This window comes from Fonsecaea pedrosoi (assembly GCF_000835455.1).
Source record: "Fonsecaea pedrosoi CBS 271.37 unplaced genomic scaffold supercont1.1, whole genome shotgun sequence".
Taxonomy (NCBI): domain Eukaryota; kingdom Fungi; phylum Ascomycota; class Eurotiomycetes; order Chaetothyriales; family Herpotrichiellaceae; genus Fonsecaea; species Fonsecaea pedrosoi.
In genome coordinates this window covers 1,626,877-1,648,907 of record NW_013550615.1, presented here as the reverse complement: position 1 = coordinate 1,648,907, position 22,031 = coordinate 1,626,877, and the positions used below count along the sequence as shown (strand labels likewise).

General features: G+C 52.1%; 7 protein-coding genes across 7 annotated transcripts; 5 read left to right on the top strand and 2 right to left on the bottom strand.

Annotated features, from left to right (window-relative positions):
• Nucleotides 1-21: 21 nt before the first annotated feature.
• Z517_00595 (uncharacterized protein) lies at nt 22-1,134 on the bottom strand (the record flags this gene model as incomplete). Its single annotated transcript, XM_013433559.1, has 1 exon — nt 22-1,134. One exon carries the CDS (start codon nt 1,132-1,134, stop codon nt 22-24), a length of 1,113 nt encoding a protein of 370 aa, XP_013289013.1.
• Nucleotides 1,135-3,375: 2,241 nt separating this feature from the next.
• Z517_00594 (uncharacterized protein) lies at nt 3,376-5,367 on the top strand (the record flags this gene model as incomplete). Its single annotated transcript, XM_013433558.1, has 3 exons — nt 3,376-3,648; nt 3,699-3,775; nt 3,828-5,367. The coding sequence occupies 3 exons, from the start codon at nt 3,376-3,378 to the stop codon at nt 5,365-5,367; spliced, it is 1,890 nt and encodes a 629-aa protein (XP_013289012.1).
• A 1,262-nt stretch (nt 5,368-6,629) lies between these two features.
• On the top strand, nt 6,630-7,466 carry Z517_00593 (uncharacterized protein; the record flags this gene model as incomplete). Its single annotated transcript, XM_013433557.1, has 2 exons — nt 6,630-6,846; nt 6,898-7,466. 2 exons carry the CDS (start codon nt 6,630-6,632, stop codon nt 7,464-7,466), a joined length of 786 nt encoding a protein of 261 aa, XP_013289011.1.
• Nucleotides 7,467-8,203: 737 nt separating this feature from the next.
• On the top strand, nt 8,204-9,919 carry Z517_00592 (glucose-6-phosphate isomerase; the record flags this gene model as incomplete). The annotated part of the gene is made up of 2 exons (XM_013433556.1): nt 8,204-8,703; nt 8,761-9,919. The coding sequence occupies 2 exons, from the start codon at nt 8,204-8,206 to the stop codon at nt 9,917-9,919; spliced, it is 1,659 nt and encodes a 552-aa protein (XP_013289010.1).
• A 909-nt stretch (nt 9,920-10,828) lies between these two features.
• Nucleotides 10,829-12,435, top strand: Z517_00591 (uncharacterized protein; the record flags this gene model as incomplete). Its single annotated transcript, XM_013433555.1, has 3 exons — nt 10,829-11,060; nt 11,182-11,435; nt 11,515-12,435. The coding sequence occupies 3 exons, from the start codon at nt 10,829-10,831 to the stop codon at nt 12,433-12,435; spliced, it is 1,407 nt and encodes a 468-aa protein (XP_013289009.1).
• Nucleotides 12,436-13,046: 611 nt separating this feature from the next.
• On the bottom strand, nt 13,047-17,709 carry Z517_00590 (uncharacterized protein; the record flags this gene model as incomplete). Its single annotated transcript, XM_013433554.1, has 3 exons — nt 13,047-16,647; nt 16,711-16,732; nt 16,785-17,709. 3 exons carry the CDS (start codon nt 17,707-17,709, stop codon nt 13,047-13,049), a joined length of 4,548 nt encoding a protein of 1,515 aa, XP_013289008.1.
• An 807-nt stretch (nt 17,710-18,516) lies between these two features.
• On the top strand, nt 18,517-21,653 carry Z517_00589 (uncharacterized protein; the record flags this gene model as incomplete). Its single annotated transcript, XM_013433553.1, has 2 exons — nt 18,517-18,624; nt 18,693-21,653. 2 exons carry the CDS (start codon nt 18,517-18,519, stop codon nt 21,651-21,653), a joined length of 3,069 nt encoding a protein of 1,022 aa, XP_013289007.1.
• Between the last annotated feature and the right edge of the window lie 378 nt (nt 21,654-22,031).

The following is a 22,031-nucleotide window of genomic DNA, read 5'->3' as shown; positions in this document are numbered from 1 at the left end:
CTCGAAGTCGCCTCGAATTCTCTAGCACACGAGTTCTACAACCCTCCTCGCATCCATCCCTGTAGCGGGGATCTTTGTGACTTCCACCCAACCGCCTTTGGTGACTGCGACAATCTTCCCGTCGATACAAATCATCCTCCACTGTTCGTCTTCTTCATCAAATTCTATCCTTAATCCTTCGATATCTTCATACGTAGCCTTTGAATCCGTGACGTGTTGCCCGGATTGGTATGCTAGATGCATTATGCGCATGATCTCCGAGGCTGGCTCAGCACCGATAGCGAGCAGCCGAAGACTCCCGTCAAGAGGTTTAGTGGCGGGCGAGATTCGAAAATGCTCCTCCAGGTTGGAGACCATCGTAGCCAGGATGTAGGAGTGCTGGAGTCCAGGCAGGTCTCTCCACTCGCCGTCTGCTTTCCGCCATTTGACCTTACCTCTGTACAGGTGAGCTTCTTTCAGTAGCTGTTCGGCTGCCATTCCGAATCTTGCTAGGCCGTGCTTGCGATACTCCATCGTATCGCTCATTGCCACAAGACTGGCATGTAGCCCCCAACTACAGACCACAGCGCCATACATGATCGGCCCATCCTCGCCCCCAAGGCCCAAATCTTCCCGATCCTGGCCTTCATTGGTGACCAGCTGTGAGCCGGGACTGAAGCACACCTGAAAAGACGGGAGAGATTTTGGTCTTCCTTCCATCATAGTCTTGATAGGGTCTTGAGCAACACCAGAACTCCACGCCAAAGCATTTGCAGTGCCCATGGGTATCAGGACAATGACAGGCTTGAGGAATATTGAAGGGGCTCTAATGTCGTCATTCCGCCGGTTTAGAAGACTTGTAAAAGTGTTGACGATATCAACAATGCCGCCATCTCCTGACAGCAAGATGATGGTCTGCTTGACACCTTGTCGCGCATTCGCGATGAAAAGTTTCTCGGTCAACTCGATGATAGTCCTGGTTGACTTAGTTTCGTGCGTAAAGTAAACAGCACCAAAGCTGTCGAGTAACGGCTTGATGGATTCTTCATAGTATTCTTTTGCTTTGTGACGACCTGACAGAATGGAGATGACCACATGAATCTCACGATCGGAGAACAGATGCGCCGGTAGAGCTTGTTGCGACGGCAAAGACATCTTGTGCAGCCTCGGACTCTATCATAAAGCTAGTCGGATCGACGATGCCAGGTTTCTCTGCCAACTTCTGGTGATCAGTACATTCTTCCCGAGGCTGTTGGCCAATCGACAACTGATGGAGTAACACAGAGTAGTGGCGTCGGGATGACTGTTCAGATGCAGGCTCACAGAGACAGATCGCTAGAAGCCGCCACGTTCGAAGAGCCGGGACTCAGCAGATGACTCGACACAGGAGCATACGAGTAAGAGGATGCTATGGGTAGGTAAGCGGCATAACAATGTTTGGGGTCCAGGCACATACGAAGTGGTTGAGCTAGGGAGAAACCAGAAGGATTGACCCTCGGAAGCAGGGGTTGATGGACAGGGAAACCCCAGCACTTCAGATCAGATCAGCGCCGTAATTTGGAATATGGTAGACACCTGACTGAATTGAGTCCTGCTTGGTCTTTGAGAGGAGGTTGGAATGGCATGTTAAGCCAAGAAGAGAACATGTACCAACGTACCTCGATACATAGTTCTCGTACGAAAAACTCTCGGCTCACCTGCTGTTTCCTGAACGATTCAGTTGCTAGAGCGCCCAAGCGAGGAAAGATACCTAATCTTCTAACATTGCGCCATTAATCAAGGCCATTGCTCAATCCAAGATAACATGACCTCAATCTTCAACATTGTAGGTTGTTACTCAGCTACGAGGCATACCCCCTCGGTGCCTACGGCGGCTCCCCTGGGTGATATGCTAATCTTACTGGCTAGATAACTAGTCGCTCAGTACCCTTATCAGCACGTGATGACCTACTGAAGAAGGTACAACGAGCGGTTCTTGGAATTCCCCCTTCTGCCCCGAGGCGCTCCACGTGGTCCTCAACGCCCTTAGTCGCCATCCCCTGACTACATTCCTCCCTGCTTGATCCACATTCCAAGTTGGGCATTATATAATTACCGAAAACATCAGATTAGCCTGGGATCTCACATCGGTTTGTTCCGTCCCTGTCAACATTTGCCGATCTATAGCCCACAGATTTGCTACTGTGTGCTCTCTCAAGAAGGTAAGTCGGTGGGATTGCTGTCGCGGTTATTAGGGATTGGGTAAGTGATCAATAGGTGCACAAACTTGTGCTTTCCGCTCTGCGAGTGGACCAAAGCCGCATTAATACCGCAGGAATATTTCTTCTGATATCAGGAGAACGGGGCAGGATCCTATTGTGGTGCCATTAACAAGGAGTTATTACTGCGATAACTGAGAATTTGTACGAGTGACCAGGCCCCTCCTTGTCCAACAACGCTAGGTACATTCGACTTTACGCACACCGAGAGAAGGCCAACACTTGACCGGTATAGTCAAACCAATCGGCTTCGGGTGCGCGAGCAACAGCAGACAATAGAATCAATAATAAGGCGGACCTACTAGACCCCGCAAATGATGTCGCCCCCACAGCCAGCGGCCGCAGTTTGCCTGAGGGATACGAAGACATCTTGGCGACGCAATGCGGCCGTTACTTCGAGTACCCACCAATAATGTCGTCCGAGGCACAAGATACTTCATGCCAGAAAGGGTGGCCTGCTCGCATTTGCCCGAGACGAGCTATTACGAGACAAGGTTTGGCCTGATAGTCGCGACACAGGATCCCCTGTGAAGAATGCTTCGCCGCTTCACCTGCTGCACAGTTGCAGTGAGTGGCAGCGGCGCTCATCTTCCGTATCTGGTTGCATGTCTTCTCCTTTCTCTTTGCAAAGCTGTTGTGCTACGAGACGGTTCAGCTGACTGGGGAGGAGAATCGGAACCATCCGAGACTGACAGGGGTTAAGGAAATCTAGACCAAGGACAACATCCCAAGCCTTTCCCCTCCTGGTATTACTGGCCGATTCTGAGCGACAGAAATATCACAAACAATCACCCCCAGCCCAGGATGACAAGATTGTTCGAGCACTGCCCTCTCTTGGTATCTTGCTTCTCGAAGATCCCAGCCACTGGGCGCAAATCGACCGGCACCGACACAAAGTATCTTTAGTGCATCTACAATGCCACATACTTCTGGACTAATGCTTGAAGCGTCGCTCATGCTGAACACGAGACATCTGCATATTCTTAGGTAAGAGGAAGATGGAGGTAGGTATATATAGCTGTTACTTCAACCCTGTCCCCAAGTAAGCCTTTCCAAAGTCTCAACTACGCCCATCTACTTCGTACATCGGTCAGCTCGACTAGAGATTCTAGATTGCGTCACATTTGACTTCGGAAATATGGCAACCACCAATGGGGCAGATGGCACACAAAAGTCGGCGCTCGTTGCCGCCGATGAGTTTGTTGGGCGGGAGTACGACTATCTCATCTGTGGTGGCGGTACAGCTGGACTGGTTGTTGCTGCCCGCTTGACAGAGAATCCAGATGTCACTGTCGGTGTTATCGAAGCCGGGAAGAGTCGCCTTGGTGACCCGCTCGTTGATGTTCCAGCCATGTTCATACAGATGTTGGGTAACAAGGAGTACGATTGGGCTTGGGAAACTATCCCTCAGGTAAAGACTAAACCCCTTGATACTATACTCCTGGACTAACTCTTGGACAGCCAGGCAACAAGAACAAAGTCCATCAAGTCCCTCGGGGTAAAGCGCTAGGTGGTTCCAGCGCAATCAACTACATGATGTGAGTTTCACGCTCTAGCGATGAACAGCCCCGCCGCCTAACACCAACAAAGGTATGTTCGCGGATCAGACCAAGATTACGATGACTGGGCCGAACTGGCGAACGACCCATCGTGGTCGTCGGCTCAGATGAAACAATACATGCGGAAGCACCAAACTCTGGAGCCTGTCGATGAACGAATAACTGACCGTTCTACCATGCCGTTCGTTGGAGAGAACCATGGCACCAGTGGTCCTGTGCGAACTAGCTTCAACGACTTCAGGCTTCCCATTGAGGACGACGTGATCAAGGCCGCAGACCATGTCACTGGATTCGACAAAAAGCCCCTCGATCCATGGAGTGGAGACCATATCGGCTTCTTCAACACCCTGGGTGCGGTGGCACGCACGGGACCGAACAAGGGGATGCGCAGTTACGCTGCTAGAGGATACTTCCAGCCCAACGAACATCGACCCAACCTGAAGGTCGTAACCGAGGCGCTTGTGGCTCGAGTTATCCTCGAGAATAAGAGAGCCACTGGTGTGGAATTCGTCCACAGTGGACAGAGACATACCGTCAAGGCCAAACGAGAAGTTATTGTTTGTGGTGGAACCATCAACTCTCCTCAGATTCTTGAGATGTCTGGCATTGGCAATCCGGATATTCTCAGAGCCGCTGGCGTCCAATGTCTGGTCGACCTGCCCTCTGTCGGCGAAAACTACCAGGACCACGTCGCTACTGCTGCAGTCTATCAACTTGCCGATGGCCAAATGTCCGGTGACTCGATCTACAAGCCCGAAGTCATGGAGGCGGCGCAAAAGGCTTTGGCTGAAGAAAAGGGAGGACCCTTGACCGCGATCCAATCCACGCAGGGCTTCTTCCCCTGCGCTTTGTTCCTGGAGGACGGCGAGCTGGAGGAGGTCGTCAAATCGATCGAAAGCGCCAAGGCGAAGGCGACGCCGTTCCAGCGGAAACAATGGGACCAAGTCATCTCGCACCTCAAGAACAACAAGTCGGCGAACCTGCAACTGGTCTTCATTGCCGTCACGGGCAATCTCGCCGAAGGACCCCGTGACCAGAGCACCCTGTTCCCTCCACCACCCGAAGGGGCCAAGGACGGCGTCACCCTGGCCGTTTGCCTGCAGTACCCCGTCGCCCGGGGCTACATCCACATTAAATCCGCCGACCCGGCCGTCGCCCCCGAAATCAATCCCAACTACCTGGGCCACGAAGCCGACGTTGCCGTGCTGGCGGCAGGCCTGAAATTCGTGGACAAGACAGCCTCGTCCGCGCCCCTCAAGGACAAAATCTCCCACCGCATCGCTCCCGAGCCGGACAGGTTCCCCCTCGACTCAGCCCAGTCCCGTCGCTCCGCCATCCGGGAATACGTCCTCGGCGAATACCACAGCTGCGGCTCGTGCGCCATGGGCGACACGGTCGACTCGCGCCTCCGGGTCAAAGGCGTGCAGAACCTGCGCGTCGCCGACGCGAGCGTCTTCCCCAACAATGTCAGCGGCAATATCGCGAGCAGCGTCTACATGCTCGCGGAGAAGGCGGCGGATATGATCAAAGAGGATTGGGATTATGCCGCTCTGAACAAGTTGTCCAAGTAGACAATTCTGCAGAGACGTCTTTTTCCTTTGAAGTTACTCCCTTCTCACTTCTTCTTGGGAGTTGTATTTTACAAAAGCAAAATCACGAATCGAAACGGGATCATCAGGGACATGTGCGTAATATTGGGTTAAGTGGAAGAGTCGTCGAGCAGTAGGCCCGTCTATGTTCAGCCGTGTCCACGCCCACATCTATAGGGGTGAGGACGAGCAGATTGGGAGGAAACCCTCGGACGACCATATTCCTATTGATCGAACTCGCTATATCCATGCGATTATATCACTGTAAAGCTCCTTTGTGAATGGCATGCATACCACGTCCTCCCAATCCATGGGGAATAGCATCTCATAAACCACTATCATATCCACCTCCCGTACGTGTTTTCCATAACATAATCGCGATTTCTGGCCCATAATTTCTCTGGAGACTGAGATGTCGGCACATGGGAAAGTGAGGAAAGTGGATGCAGAATTGTGATGTGTTGACGTCATTGATTTCTGTCCTGTCCGCCGAAACCGTTTGCGGAGAACTGAAATTCTTGGCGTATTTGCACAGTTTGGGTAGGTCCGCTCCCGAAAATTACCTCCATTGCTCCATATTCAACCAACTTCAACTTCTACTCCGACCATGTTTACCCGTTCTCAACTCGCCTGCAAGCAAACACAGGCCAGCCGTTGCCTCTAATTTCAGCAGACAATGATCTCGGAGCTAGAGTGTGCACTTGTTCCTTGGCATTGATCTTTCTTTGTGCTGCGAGTTCATGGTGCCCCCTTGACTCTCGTGTTAGTCTCAGCTTCTAGAACACATGTCTACATGTATCGAGTTAGTAGACCTATGTCTGCTCTTACCAGTGATGTTACACGACATCGGGAGATTTGTTCAATGTTTTAATCGTTCGCGATATCCTTGGATTCGCTCCTTGCAAAATGGTCTGAGTATCGGAAATTGACAAGATTCGTGGTTTTGTTTCCCCAGTCTGTTCTTTGTTTGTACTACCATGCAATCTAGAAACGGCTTCTAGGGTCCAGCTTGCAATGGCTCTTTATTTGGTTTCCATTTTCGGCACAAAGATGTCTTCTTGCTATTCCCGCAACCGCCTTAAGATGTCCAGACTCTACCCAACTTCTCCTGTTTCCTCTCCACCCAACGACCTGGACCCCGAGACATTGGTTTCTACGCCTGTTTATTGACAGTGGTTGTTGCCCGAGACACTCTCCTAACTTTCCTGAAACTCAAGCGACTTGACGGGTCTCTTCAACGAAACATGCGCTCATCCATCCCTCTCATCGTCGGTGCCTGCTTGGCAATTGCCGCTCGAGGCTCTGCCAGCTACGCCGGAGACCGCCCGATCCTTCCTCGTCGTATCACCTGCATGCCCTCAGATTCTGGCGGATGCGCTAGTTGTGGCGCTGATTACGTCCAATGTGGTCCGGATACTTGCTATAACCCATCTGCTGGCGAAGTCTGTTGTTCAAACAAATGTAAGTCCACATCTCTTAGCACGAGTTATAGTGTATGCTAACTCAAGCTAGATTCTTGTCCTGCAAGCGCCAACTGCTCTTCTACGGGCACAGGTTGCGATCTCAAGCACGGCTCCTTCCGTGATGCAGACTGCGATGACGACGACAAAGACCACGGTGCAAAGATGAACATTGTATCTACCTCATCGACCACGGCTGCAACGACTCCTGCGAGTTCCTCTGAGACGAGCTCCAGTGACTCAACATCGACCACGAGTTACACCACCACCATCACTTCGACTACCACAAGTACCGTGACTGTCAGTATGACGTCCTCTTCTGCCGATGTTTGCTCTCTCAGTGGCGCTACGACTGGTCTACCCTTGACCACAACAATGGCGCCGTTTGGTAACTCCACCACGGTGGCTTTGAACACGACCACTTCGACCGTCGCGGTAACAAATGTATCCACGACCAGTTCCGCTACTGTCTCCATCTCTATGAACGCGACGGTGCCCACGAAGAGCATTGTCCCTCCTATCAACGGATTCACGGGCGCTGCCACGGATCTACAGGGTCAATCTTCGACATCTTTGTTCGCACTTGGTTCCTTGGTGTTTATGGCTGCTCTCTTGGTTTAGATAACAACTCTATGTGGCCGATGGGAGGGTGCAGGAATAGGAGTAACATAAGGATAATAGAATATGGTTGATGTCAGCATTTGTCTCCCCATTTTGTTGATAAAGCCAACCCGTACCTCACCATTTGGTAGCGGGCGCTTCCTGAATTTGGTATTGCGAGTTTAAGGCTTATTCATCGGTCTGTTGCTGACATGGCCATTGGTGCCACGCACTCGAGCTGCAGAGAAGGACTTGGACAAGGACTTGGTGCAGTACGGAACAGCAGGGAGTGCAAGGGAACCAAAGTAACCAAGGCGGGCACGGGTGGGTGACGGGCGGGGCAGCATTTGATCAGCTCATCCTCATCCAGCCACTGAAGCACACTTGCATCATAGTTGGCTGCTTGAAACATTTTGCTTGCAAAGTGCCCCTCCATCAAAACATCTCCCAACTGTACAGATAATTCGAGTCGAACTTCTCTTCAGTCACAACACTACATAGTCAGCTCATTGATTTCTCTTTTCCTGCTTCCATTCCTCGCCTTGTGTGTCCGAGTAAGTCCCTCTGAACAAAGCATCTTTCTCTGACCCGCGGCTACTATCGCTCACCTTCTGCTTTGGTTTTTTTTTTTTGGCATCAGAGCAAAGCTCTTGTCATTGCTCTCTTTCACCATCCCGCAGCTCCAGGGCCAATTGACTGACTCTTTACAGTAGCCCTCTACAGAAGCAATCCCTCAACTCTCCTCCTATACTACCAAAATGCCTGGTTTCGCGCAGGCTACCGACCTCTCCGCATGGCAAGCGCTGGTTGACCACCACAATGCGGTGGGCCGCAACATCGTCCTCAAGGAACAATTTGAGAAAGATCCTCAACGCTTCGAGAAGTTTAAGCGAGTCTTCAAGAACTCCGCAGACAATTCTGAGTTGCTCTTTGACTTCTCCAAGAACTTCTTGACCGAAGAGACTCTGGATCTTCTTGTAAAACTTGCAAAGGAGGCCAAACTTGAAGAATTGCGAGACCAGATGTTTGCTGGCGAGAAAATCAACTTCACCGAGAAGCGAGCTGTTTACCATGTCGCCCTCCGAAACGTTTCCAACCAGCCTATGGCAGTGGACGGAAAAAGCGTCGTCGAGGAGACAAATTCTGTCTTGGACCATATGAAGGAGTTTTCAGAGCAGATCCGCAGCGGCTCATGGACTGGGTACACCGGGAAGAAGCTCACTACCATCATCAATATCGGTATTGGTGGCTCTGATCTGTAAGTCTCTAGTCCACCCTCTGGCAGGTTGTCTGTGCGGAATTGACATTTTCCCAGTGGCCCCGTCATGGTCTCAGAGGCCCTGAAACCGTACGGAGACAGGAACATGAAACTCCACTTCGTTTCCAATATCGACGGCACCCACATTGCTGAGGCCCTCAGGGACTCGGATCCTGAGACCACGCTTTTCCTCATCGCCTCCAAGACCTTTACGACGGCGGAGACCACTACCAACGCCAACACAGCCAAGAAATGGTTCTTGCAAAGTGCAAAAGAGTCCGACATCGCTAAGCATTTCGTGGCGCTCTCCACCAACGCTGAAGAGGTCAGCAAATTCGGCATCGATACCAAGAACATGTTCGGTTTCGAGAGCTGGGTTGGTGGCAGATACTCTGTTTGGTCTGCTATTGGTCTGTCCGTCTGCATCTACATTGGCTACGACAACTTCCACCAATTCCTCGCTGGCGCCCATGCCATGGACCAGCATTTCAAGACTGCGCCTCTGCACGAAAACATCCCTGTGATTGCAGGTCTCCTGAGTGTGTGGTACTCCGACTTCTTCGGCTCTCAGACTCATCTGGTCGCGCCGTTTGACCAGTACATGCACCGTTTCCCGGCCTATTTGCAACAATTGACCATGGAGTCCAATGGCAAGGCTGTCACCCGGAGTGGCGACTACGTCAAGTATACAACCGGCTCCATCTTTTTCGGCGAACCAGCCACGAATGCGCAGCACTCCTTCTTCCAGCTTTTGCACCAGGGCACCAAACTCATTCCCACCGATTTCATCATTGCTGCCCGGTCCCACAACCCAGTGGAAGGAGGCCTCCACCAGCGAATGCTGGCGTCGAACTTCCTGGCCCAGGCTGAGGCTTTGATGATTGGCAAGACACCCGACCAGGTCAAGGCCGAAGGTGCTCCCGATGAGTTGGTTTCGCACAAGACCTTCCTTGGCAACCGTCCAACTACCAATATCCTCGCTGAGATGATCACTCCTGGTACTCTCGGTGCCTTGATTGCTTACTACGAGCACATGGTTTTCACCGAGGGCGCGATCTGGAACATTAACAGCTTTGACCAGTGGGGTGTCGAGTTGGGCAAGGTCCTGGCAAAGAAGATCCAGAAGGAACTTGAGACTGAGGGCGCTGGAGCTGACCACGACTCATCGACGGCTGGCTTGCTTGCTGCTTTCAAGGCTAAGAACGGGCTGAAATGAATATCGGAACAAAGCGTTGTGAGCGGGACATGGCTGACGGATAACGGGAAGAATGACCCAAGTGATGATGCAGGATGTTTCCCTGATTCTCTGCAGGGACATTATCGATTTGACAGGGTGACGCCGTCGTGTTGTACATCAACAACCCATTGACACTGACGAAGAAGGACACGATATGCCGTAATATTTCGAGGCTGTATGACACGCTATATGAGAAAAAGGCATTCAAATACAGTTCACGACAAAACCCAACGTGTCAATGCGAGGCGTTGTCTAGCAGCCTCATGATAGACACTCTAACCAACTTCTTTCAGCCGCCATGTTCCTCTATTAACCCACATGTGATAAGTATTTTGTCCCGGATCGAGGCTACTGCAACTTTGCCAAACTGTGTAACCACGGACCAGGCCCTGATTCGTCTTGCCCTATTGACTCGAACAGACAACAGCCATTCAGGACTCGAACATGCCCTCCCCAGCCCAGCAGATGGACACATCATCAGCAGGATAACAAGTGGGGGTGGAAAAAGGCAACCTTGATGCTGCCTTACCACCTTCGTCGCTTCTCAGCCTTATTCACTGCTGTTGAAGTGAAGAGAGCATTCTTGGGCTGAGACTGTCACTCTCACAGACACTTGGCTGGCACTGGTGGTTTTATCGTCGTGTCCTTTCCCCCCCCCTCTCTCTTCAACCGCCAGTCTGTTGTTAGAAATATAGACATAACAACTGAGGAACAGATCGCGCCTTTCCATATCCTGAGCGGGTGAGTGAGTGAGTTGTAGGTGAGCGGATCTTGTGCTTCGTCTTCTGTATCTGATTCTTCTTCCTCCTCCCTCACCATACTCCAGCCTCGTCACTCAGAGAGAAAGAAAGAAGTCAAGCGAACTTATCAGCCTTGCCCACGCTTCCCATGGCTACTGCGCCGACAGCTCCTCCTCCTCCTCCTCCATGGCCCGCGAACGAGGCCAAAGTGCCAAACACCTCCGAAATCGCTTGGTCCCGGATCACACCCTCGCTGCCCTGCCTTGAGAAGCTCCGACTACTGTGCCACAGCCAGAAAGAGCTGGAAAGAGAGGGCTACGTGACCAAACCGCTCAGTGCGGCTGAGATCGAGGCCAAGGCGAGATGCATGCGGTGTGGAAGTGAGTCTGAGAAGTCGGAGATTGGAGACGCGGAGGTTCTTTTTGAGCCGCGCAAAGGGGGTCCCAAAGGCAGGACGGGACGTCTCGAGGGCATAGGCTGACTTTGAGAAACTTGGGACAGAACGAGCACCACGTCGTCAACCACAGCGTCAAAAGTCGAAAGCCAGCACAGGTGTCGTGAATGGGGACAAGAAGACACAGACACAGACGGATCTGGATCTGACTCTAACCGCCAATGTCGACACCAAGGAAGAAGAAGAAGAAGAAGCCATGGACGAAAACGAGGACGAGACTCCGAACATATCCACGGCGAAACCCAAGAAGAAATCCCCTCCCCCATCATGCACATATCACACGGGTGTGGTCAGGAACAAGGTACAACTCGAGACCGACCCAATTATCTCATATCCATATATCATCATATGTCTTCTGACCAACAATCTTTGTTTTTTAGGCTTTTACATGTTGCGGCCAACACGTCACAACCGGGGGGTGCATTGAAGCTCTTGAACATACTCTCCCCGAACCAGACGATCCCCTGCTCCACAAGTCCTGGCAGTTCTATACAACACCGCCGAATCCTGCGCAACTGAATCCAGCCATCAACGCCAGCGCCAGCGCCAGCGCAAATGGAACCCATGGCTCTCCTCTTAGCGGACCTCGAAGACGTGGCCACAAGCAAGGTCGAGGACAACAACAACAACAAGAAAGAACAAACCAACCTCGCCATCTAGAAGCGATCGCTCTCGACTGCGAAACGGGCGTCGCCGCGACAGGGCACCCAGAGCTGATCCGGTTGACGGCGGTAGACTTCTTCAGCGGCGCCGTGCTGATCGACAAGCTCGTCGCGCCCGCCGTGGCCATGACGCACTACAACACGCGCTTCTCTGGCGTGACCGCGGCGGACATGCGCGAGGCCGTGCGAACGCGCACGGCGATCCTGGGTGGCCGCGACCGCGCGCGCGACGCCCTCTTCCGAGGAGGAGGAGACCACCGAAGAGTCGGACCCGACACCATCGTCGTCGTGCACGGCGGCTGCAACGACTTCACGGCCCTGCGCTGGATCCACCCGCTCGTCATCGACACCCACATCCTCGAGGGGTACACGGGCGTCAAGACCGAGGGCGGTCGCAGCCTGCAGAACCTGTGTAGGCTGAGACTGGGCATCGCCGTGCAGGTCAAGCGTCCTCGTCTCCTGAGCTTTGATCGGCCGGGAGTGGTCGGTGGCCAAACCCAAACCCAAACCCAAGGCCAAATCCAGAGCCAGAGTCGGACCCGGAGCCACCGTCCGCAAAAAGGCCACGATAGCTACGAGGACGCCATGGCCGCGAGGGAGTTGCTGGTGCATTGGATGATGCGCATTCCGGATTCGTGATGTCTGAGAGTACATGAATACAGACCCTCGCTCGCAAACACCATTTTGTCCAAGTTAGACCTCCATCAGGCGTGCGCTTTGGAGATTCTGGACCAGGGGGAATGGGGGAACGGGGTCGGATGGACTTAGATCGAAGCAACATGGTGGCATCTGGTATCAGGACGAGAATGGGGGAGCTGATTTCGAGCATGAAGCGAGAAAGTGAGAGCGTGGGTAGACGCATCAGGGACATCGTTCTCCGGGTACATCCAGAGATACATAACACAATCCTGCCTGCCCCGACTGCTCCGCCATGAACGTCTTATTGGGAATTATTCCAGACAGCAATGAACGTTTCCACTGATCCTTCAATGCTCTTGATATTTGTACACCAATCGACTCTAGTGCGTTTACTCTAGTTCTAACATCTAATCTCAATATTCTGAATCTCGGGGTTGTGACACAAGCCCACCAGGATGATACCGCGATCGACTGTCCCTGCCCATCTTCTGTTTCTCTGTCCATGACCCTGGCCATGGCGGAAGTGGACAGTTTTCCGGTCTCCTTGGTCGTTGTCGTTGCCGTTGGAGTTGACTGTTCTGTAGGCTGCAATATCCAAGACCGCAGGCCACTCAAGCGCCTCTTCCTTCTTCAGCAGGTACATTTGCGTCAGTCCTATCCTCTGCAGACAGGAATTGTACAGGAACGAACTGCCGACTACCCGGCGTCGATTCCAGTGAGAATTCTTTGTCTTGTACATTCGCATTCTCAAATACATCTCCAGCCTCGCTGTCCTCTCCTTCTTTACGTCCATGCTTCTCCTTCGCTGCTTCGCTCTGCAACAAGCTGGCCCTTCGTTGTGCCTCCTCTTCATGCTTCTCACTCACATTCACCGCCAGAAAGCTCTTGGGCAGCTGCACTGTGTTGAACTTCGCTTTCAAGGTAGAAATCACCTCTTTCCAGTCCTGATGGTTTGTCAGCGATCGCCGCGGAGCGCTTCCAATCGCGTGCTTGGAGTCCAGGGAGACATCCAGAGGGTCGATCGTGTGGCAGCCAGGGGAGATGGTGATGCGTATCGAGTAGGTAGATTCGGCTGTCTCGGCGTCTTTAGCTTCGTATAGTTCAAAACAGATTTGGGAGAGGTAATCAAGTTCTGGGATGGTGGAGCGTTTGATCTTGGTGTGGATGCCGCCTTCCATGATGCAGTTGAGTAGAGTGTATATGTGTGATTCCTTGGTGAAGTAGATGAATGACTTCGCGTCACCGGCGGCCTGTAGTTCTTCTAGATCGTCGACGATCTCACGAAGTAAGGGTAATGATGTCAAAAGACCAATCTCGAGTTTCTCCTCATCACTGATACCGTATTCCTGCGGGCCAATGTAATCGAACAAAATCTTGCTGTATCGGTATAGCTCTCTTAGTCGACCGAGCTTTTGATCTTGCTTCAGCCGACCATCGCCAGATCCGCTGAATAACTTGAAATAGGAAGCGCCCTGTTCCCACGACATCAGAGGAGCCGCCGGGAGTGGTTGTTTAAGGACTGATTGTCTTCTAAATCCAATCTTTTGAGCAAGACTCTGTCTGCCCTCAGGCGTCCCCACATTAGACGAAACATCGTTCTCATGACGTGAGCCATTCGTGGCTTGCGAAATTTCCTCTGCTCTGTCGATTTCCAAGGACGCCCTCGACGACAGACTTTCGTCTTTCGCCATTTCGTCCAGGAGCGATTGACTGGGAGTGAATGCCCACTCGAGAAATTGTTTGTTATGCAAGGCATCGTACTTCATCGTGTCATACAACTCAGAGATCTTGCTCGGATCTGCCTTTTCGGTGTCGCAGAATTCCGAGAACAGCTTTTCCCATCTTTCTCGAAACAGTTCTGCATCTTCGCCAGTGCACCATCGAGACTGAATCGAGGCGACGCTGATTGTCTCTTTGTTGTGCCCGTTGCCCTCTTTGCCGTCTCCAGAGCCACTTATTGCATTGAGTGAAGCCACAGCGCCGGTTGAAAGCTTTTTAAAATTGTGCCGCATCACCTGTCGATGGAACTTGAGCAGGTCAACCACATTTTGCATGACAACGTATGGCTCTGCGACATCTTTTGGCCACGCAAACGAGTCCGGGACAGTTCCTTCGCGAAGGAGGTGCTTAAGCTTCTTCTTGACCTTGTCCATCACATCCTTGGCAGCATTGGAATCGTCCAGGAGGTCTTTCCTGACTTGAATGAAATCTTCGGGCAGATCCTGGCGGTCGAGGAATGCCGCGGCCCATATTTGAGCACTCGTCTTGACACGCTTCTCTGAGCTCGTAAAGATTCGGACATCATCGACCACTTCCTTGTTTAGTAATTTGAAGTCGTCCCTCATATTGGTGCCGAGATCCTGCGCCTGGTATCTAGCCGAATGCGTAGGTTCCCCTCCCCATTTCATGACCAGTTGCAGCTTGTCCAGAACAAGATCATTCTCCGCAGCTGAGAAACGTGAAAATGTGGCACCAGACATTGAATCACTCCTGGTCTGCATTCGCCTCAAGTCTTTTGTGCTAGACACTGATCCTTTTCTCTCCTCATTGCTGACTGCCTCGAGCAGTTGGTGGTCAGCTTCTATAGTGGTAAGAGTGTCGGCATCCGACGATGGGTGCATCTCTTCTGGCTTCCTTTTGCGGAACATTGGTTTGATCTGTACCTTGGTGCCCGGTTGATGTATTTTCTTGGATAATGCATTTTGCAAGTTGCGTAATTTATCTGGGTCTTCAAGCTTGTCTCTCAGCGCAACCTTGATTGCCGTCTGCACGCTTGCCAGCGCAGCTTCACCCTTCAGAAGCACCTCCTCATGATGGCCCTTGAGCAGATCGGCGAACACCTGGGAGTGAGCTGTGAATTTTAGTTTTTGCTTTGGAGTCCGGTCAGCATGCCTGATGACCGAGACCACGCCCTTGAGCTTCCATGAATGCTTGGAACTTGGCATAGGAGCTGCAGGCCCCTCTTCCTTGGTAGCAGCCGTGGTACCTGGAGCACTCTCAGCAGTATCTGGGGCTGTAAGAAGAGGTGATGGAGAAGTGCTGTCCTTTTCACCCGCGGTTGGTGCAACTAGAGTCTGAGTGATCTTCTCAATGCTTGGTGGCGAACTCATTGGCGTGGTTAAGGAAGAAGTCTTGGGTGAACCAGCATGTACCGGATGATGGTGTCTCGACGAATGCGGCAGATGTTGAGACAGCTTCGTCATGCTGGGGGACTTCAAGATCGTCTTGAGTGCCGATCGAGCTGAATGGCTTGTGCCTACGCGGCTCTGAGAACCGTCGCCTCCATTCTCGACCTGCACTTCTTCCCCAAGGGCATTCTCGCGTTTCCACTTCTCAGCCAAGAAGATATTTCTCAGGATCTTTGCGCAGTCGTTGTAATAGTCCTCGTTATCTTTGACAAAACTCCACCCATTGACGTCGATGATATAGCTCGCCGACCCGGTTCGCAAGAGGTCAAAACCGCAGATGCGCTGCCCAAAAGCCCGTGACACTTTGGCCGCCATCTCTTTCTCTGCATCGCTAAGTTTCGTGACGTATCTCAGCTCCTTGCCATGTGTATTACGTCGGACCAAACCATCCACGACTGGCGATTTCCTCGTTTCGGCATGGCAATAATGGGGACCTACAGTGTAGGCTTTGACGTCTTCGGCATTTTCCGTCTTCAAGAATTGCTCATAGATATAACTGCTGTTCGGTTCCGTGATGCACCTTGGAACGGTCAATTCAGGGTCATACTCTGAAGATTTGTTGCCGATCTTGCGAAAAAGTCGTCGGGCGCCGCCACCTTGGCTCTTGGGAAAATAGATGATAACATTATGGTCTTCTCCATTGACAGGCTTCTCGACAAAGGGTTTTTTGAATGGTTTCCCATCAACAACCAAAGTGTCTCCGTCTTCCGTCAGTTCAACGGATTTTGTAATTGGAGTGCCGCCTCCTGTGCCATCCTCTGCACCCTCTAGAACCACACCCGACATGGCTTTCACGTGCTGGGCAAGCTCCGGCGACTCTAGCCTTGGTCCACCATCACGGTTGACTTCTATCCTCTTTGGGGTAGGAATCTGCATTTGGTCCAGGATTTTAAGACACAAACGTCTGTCCCAAAGGACCTTTTGCATGGCCAGATCATTGACGACAAATGGTTTCCGTAGCTTGACATATGCGATTGCCTTGTCGAGAGGAAAGCCGTCGGAGAAAAAAGATATAAGATAGTCGCTATACTGCATTAGAAGAACGACATTCAGATAGGGGAGCCAGGCAATGATTTGCTCTACTCACCATATGGGCCAGTTCTCAACATCTACCAAAGTCAGCCTCTCGTCTAGAGGGTGAAAAGAAGTAGCAAGACTTACCCTCGTCGAGAATTGCTTTATCACCAAAGACGATAACTTCAAATTCCCCTTCTCCTTGAAGGCGTGTCAAGATTTGACGACTGGGTCGACTTCTGGCCTTGACATCAAGAGCGCAAACCCCGATTCTGCCTACTGGCGTTTTATTCTCGGAATTAATGCTCTCATTCCTGGAAGATCCCGCAGTACTCAAGCGTCGACCGGAAGCTGAACGGGGATGGGGTATCCGAGGCGGACGAGCAGGGAATGCGGTATCTGCACCATCAGACTTCCCGGCAATTCCAGTGGTTCCTGAAGATTGGCCAATAGTCGCAGCAGGTAAAGCCATGTCGCTTTTGGCAGCATATGTCGTTGGGGAAGCGATCTGAGATGACGTATTTGAGACTAGATCTGAAGGATTAGGAACGCTTGGATTGAAGGCTGGAGGGGATAGCACAGGCAGACCGGGGGCAATGGAAGTAGATGTGGTTGTAACGATCGTGGGATCATGGGCTGTTGTAGAGTTCTGAGCCGTTGGAGAGCTGCCGTAGGGTGTCCTGTCTCCTTCAATGCTTCTAACAGATTTGACAGAAGACGGCGGGCTCCTAGCACATTCCTCAGACTTCCTCACTGAGCGAATTGAAGAAACAGAGGCCGATAGACGTCTATCCGCGCTAGGCTTGGTGTTCGGAGGCGGCATACTTATGCTCGAGCGGCCAGCGGAGGCCTTTGTAGTCTCAGCAGGGGCACCCTTGCGGACATCGGGATTCCTGTGCGCGGCCAATAAGGAATGGGTTGAAGGGGTGCGGCCAGTTAATCTTTGGGTAGGGCGAGGGGCAGATGTAGTAGAGGAGCTGGTTGACTGAACAGCAGTGAGAACAGCGTTATCGTCAGTGTCGTTTTCAGAGGTGCTGGTAGGAGTTCGACGGAGGGGAGAATAAATCTCCATGAGGATCGATGATGTAGGAGGACAGTAAAATAGCCGAGAACTTCTTCCTTTAGATGGAGTAGGGAAAATGCCCCGACTTATCCGAGCTGAAGCTGTGGGGAAGAAAAGGTTGAGACTTTTGATAAGAGACCAGCTTTTTCTCGAAAAGAGTGGAGTTTCAAAGAATGACGATATTGAAGAATATATGTTGGAATTGGCGAAGCGCCACGATAGAGAAAGGATTGTGGATTAATACATGTCTTGGACAAATGGACAAATAGACAAGAAATCGATCTCGACTCTCATTGGGAAGATCAGATCTTCGAGCTGTTCTTTGTCTGTGCTCCGTAGAATGCAGGCAAGTGTCAGCGCCCATGTTGACGAAGATGGTTGGATGGAAGTCGCAATGAGGCGAAAATTTGTGTGCGAGAGGATGAGTAAGTGGGGGTTCGTCAGCCAGTGCTTAACCAGTGTGTCGCCTTTAGTGGTGCCAGAGCCTAGAACAAGCAGGGCTAACCAAATAGGCGCACCTAAGTGAGGGGCATTAGTAGTGCTGCGCCGCCTAGAAGTGGGCAGTCGCTCAACCAGAGGACCTAACCAGGAGTGGACGCAGGCGTGTACCGAGTACTTTAGTTAACTCCCCACAGGTCCACGTCAGTGGAGGTTTCTGCCGGGCGGTGAGTGTCTGGCGGAAAAAATTTAGAGATTTGGTCAACATTCACTTACTTACCCAGGTACGGAGTACCATATAGTCTCCATGTCATAGTCCGCGACTTACACGACAAATACTTGCAGGCGAGGCAGGTCAAGGGTACTCTAATTCTACCCATGGACGAAGCAATTGAGCTGCCCCTCGCCAAAAGGCAGCGGAGGGAGCTGACCACTACCAAAGAAAAGCCTCCTCCTACCAGCTCCAGACTGTTTGCACCCTTCAGAGTATGTTGTTTCTTCTACCTTCCACCTGACCCTCGCGGCTTGATCCGCCTTGCTCATTCTTTTCATAGACTCTGGGACTGGTATCACCAACCTCGGTTCCCTTCACCTCTGTTCCGTTAGGGAAGACAACCTTCCAGATCACCACCTCGGTCGGCGAGACGTTACACACATATGACTTGCGACGGGGCCTTAATCTCGTATTCCTTACTCGCCCGAAATGTCCTGGCACGATAACTGCCACCCATGCCTACCGAGACCGAGTCTTTGTCGCCTGGGGTGGATCACAGCCCAACGAGTCCCGAGGAGTCTGGGTTTTCAAGAGAGGGCAGCTGATAGGAGAATTGGATGTTGACGACACCCACGCACAAGAGATTCGGCAATTGCTCGTCTTTGGATCATGGATTGTTGGCTGTGGCACAGAGAGCCTCGAGGTCTGGAGTAGCGATTCATTGGAACACTATACTTCTATCCTTTCCTCTTCAACCTCAATCAACAATCGGTCGAGTGGTTCATTTACAGGTCCGGCCTGCACTCTGCCAACCCTGTTGAATAAAGTGCTTGTAGGCACAAAGCATGGCTCGGTGGAGGTCTACAATGTCAGTACAGGAAGGCTGGTCCACACCATCCTCGCTCCCTCCTCTCGCTCCGGTGGTGTTACAGCACTCGCCCCAGCCCCTGCAGTTTGCTTGCTAGCAGTTGCATATGCCGATGGCTCTCTCCATATCACGGATGTTGAGGCCGATGAACAAGTATTGGAGCTGCGCCAGGCAAACAACAAGAAGCCCATTACCTCAATCACATTTCGGACGGACGGGATGGGTGCAGGCGACGACGGCCGGAAGGAGGGTATCATGGCCACATCTAGCATTCAAAGCGGCGATATCACTCTATGGGATCTCAATCGTGGTGGAAAGGTTGTTGGTGTGGTGCGAGGCGCCCATGAAACTTCCAGTTTGGGACAAGGCACTGGTGTGAACAAGGTCGAATTCCTCGCTGGACAACCAGTCTTGGTCTCTTCTGGGTTGGACAACGCTCTCAGAACGTGGGTATTTGATCAGAACCCCTTTTCGCCCGTACCACGTCTCCTCCATTCCAGGAGCGGACATTCCGCGTCTATCACGAGGCTCATGTTCCTTCCAGCAGCTTCAGACGGTTCAGACGCCGCTGGCAAATGGCTCATGTCCGCGGCTCAAGACCGAAGTCTGTGGGGGTTCAGTCTGCGCAAAGATGGTCAAAGCACAGAACTCAGTCAAGGCGCTGTCAAGCATAAGGCCCGCAAGTCAGGTCTCCTCGCCGACGACGCCTCAGCCGTGGAGGATTTCAAAGCGCCACCGATCATTGATATCGCCTGTTCACTGAATCGAGATGGTGGAATGGGCACAGTCAGCGGCCCCATTTGGGCCAATACAAAGAACGTCAATGCAGAAGAAATCAGTACAACTGGCTGGGAAAGTGTCATCACGGCCCATGCTGATGACAAATTCGCGAGAACATGGTCGTGGGGAAGAAAGAAAGCAGGGAGATGGGCACTGGAAACGGGAGACCACAAGCCCGTAAGCAGCGTGGCCATCACTGCTTGTGGGACATTCGCAATTGTTGGGTCAGCAGGGGGCAGTCTCGATATGTTCAACTTGCAATCTGGCGCCCATCGTCAACGATACCCGCCTCGACTCACACCTGCTCAGCTGAAGCAGTTGAAATTACAACAAGCCAGCTCAACTCAGGTTCTTACGCCTCGTGGTCATCGGGACGCGATCTCGGGCATTGTGGTTGACAATCTAAATCAGACCATGGTCACCACCAGCCTGGACGGGACAATCATTTTTTGGGATTTTTCATCCGGCAGAATCATGGAACGAAGGACCCTCGACTCTGCAGTGGCCACTGCAATTCGATACAACCCTGTCTCAGGCCTTCTGGCCCTATCCTGCGACGACTTGTGTATCCGCATAATCGACATTGAAACATACAGAGTGGTACGCGAGTTATGGGGTTGTATTGGTCAAATATACGACTATTGCTTCTCACACGACGGGCGGTGGATTACAGCTTGTTCGATGGACTCGGTTATTCGCGTCTTTGATATCGCTACAGGTCACTTGATCGACGCGTTCAAGACGGATGCAACATGTACCAACGTGGCATTCTCGACCACCGGAGAGTTTCTGGCCACTACTCATGCCGGCTGTTCGGGGGTATTCATCTGGACAAACAAGACACTCTTCAATCACATATCCACCAAGCAGATTGACGATGTTCGTGGGGTTATTGACTTGAGCCAGACGACCGCCGCGTTCAATGCTGCCACTCAACTTGCCATCGAAGATGACGTGTCGGAGGACGAAGCTGTCGTTGACGGATTCGACGACTCTTCGGCGGTAGATCAGTTGGACAAGCAGCTGCTAACACTGTCGCTCCAACCCCAATCACGATGGCAAACACTACTAAATCTCGACAGCATCCGTGCGAGAAATAAACCTATCCAGCCGCCAGAGAAGCCCAAAGCGGCACCCTTTTTCTTGGGATCTACCAGCCTCACCAACGGCACCAAGCCAGAAAACGAGATGTCCATGGCCACCCCGGCCAAAGCCATCGACGATTCCGAGCGCTCACGCATCTCGCGCCTCGCGCCCACGAACCAGGCACTGTCCCAAGAGTCGCCACAACTCTCCTCGCTCCTCGAAACCTTTTCTTCATCGCCTCTCCACGACCCATCTACCCTGACTGCTCACCTGTCTTCTCTACCACCCTCGGCTGCCGACCTGGAAATCCGCTCCCTGACCATCCCCGAGATGCCTCTTTTCATTGACTTCCTCACCCACCAGCTCCGCCAGAGAAAGTCCTTTGAACTGGTCAACACCTGGATGAGCGTCTTTCTACGCGTCCACGGCGACTTCGTCAGCGAGGTCGACGACATCAGGGAGAAAGTCGTCGAGTGGAGACAAGCGATGGTCGAAGAGGAAACACGCCTGAGCGAGCTGGTCGGTTACACGAGGGGGGTGGTTGAGTTCTTGAGGAGTGCGAGGTAAAATCAAGGCCCCCCTTCCACAGCAACGTGGAACGAATACTCCTCGAACACTCCTTTCACGTGAAGAATAGTACCCCGAGTACTGCGAGAGTGTATGTATGTACCGTACATAAAAATGTGACGTGTGAGTGACGAGGTATAATGTCCAGCTAGCTATTGTGTACTTTTGGATGACATTGGCAGTGTCATGTACCTACATAGATAGGTATATATGTAAAATGGCCAGCTGGCCAGCTACCTAGCTACCTAGCTAGATAGGCTCTGCTCGTCCACTCCTCTCTTCTCTTCCATCCATTCATCCGCACGTCCGCACATCCATTTCACTGTTTCATGGTCTATGATTCCGCTTCACTCTTCGAGGCGTCCGTCCTCTGATGTC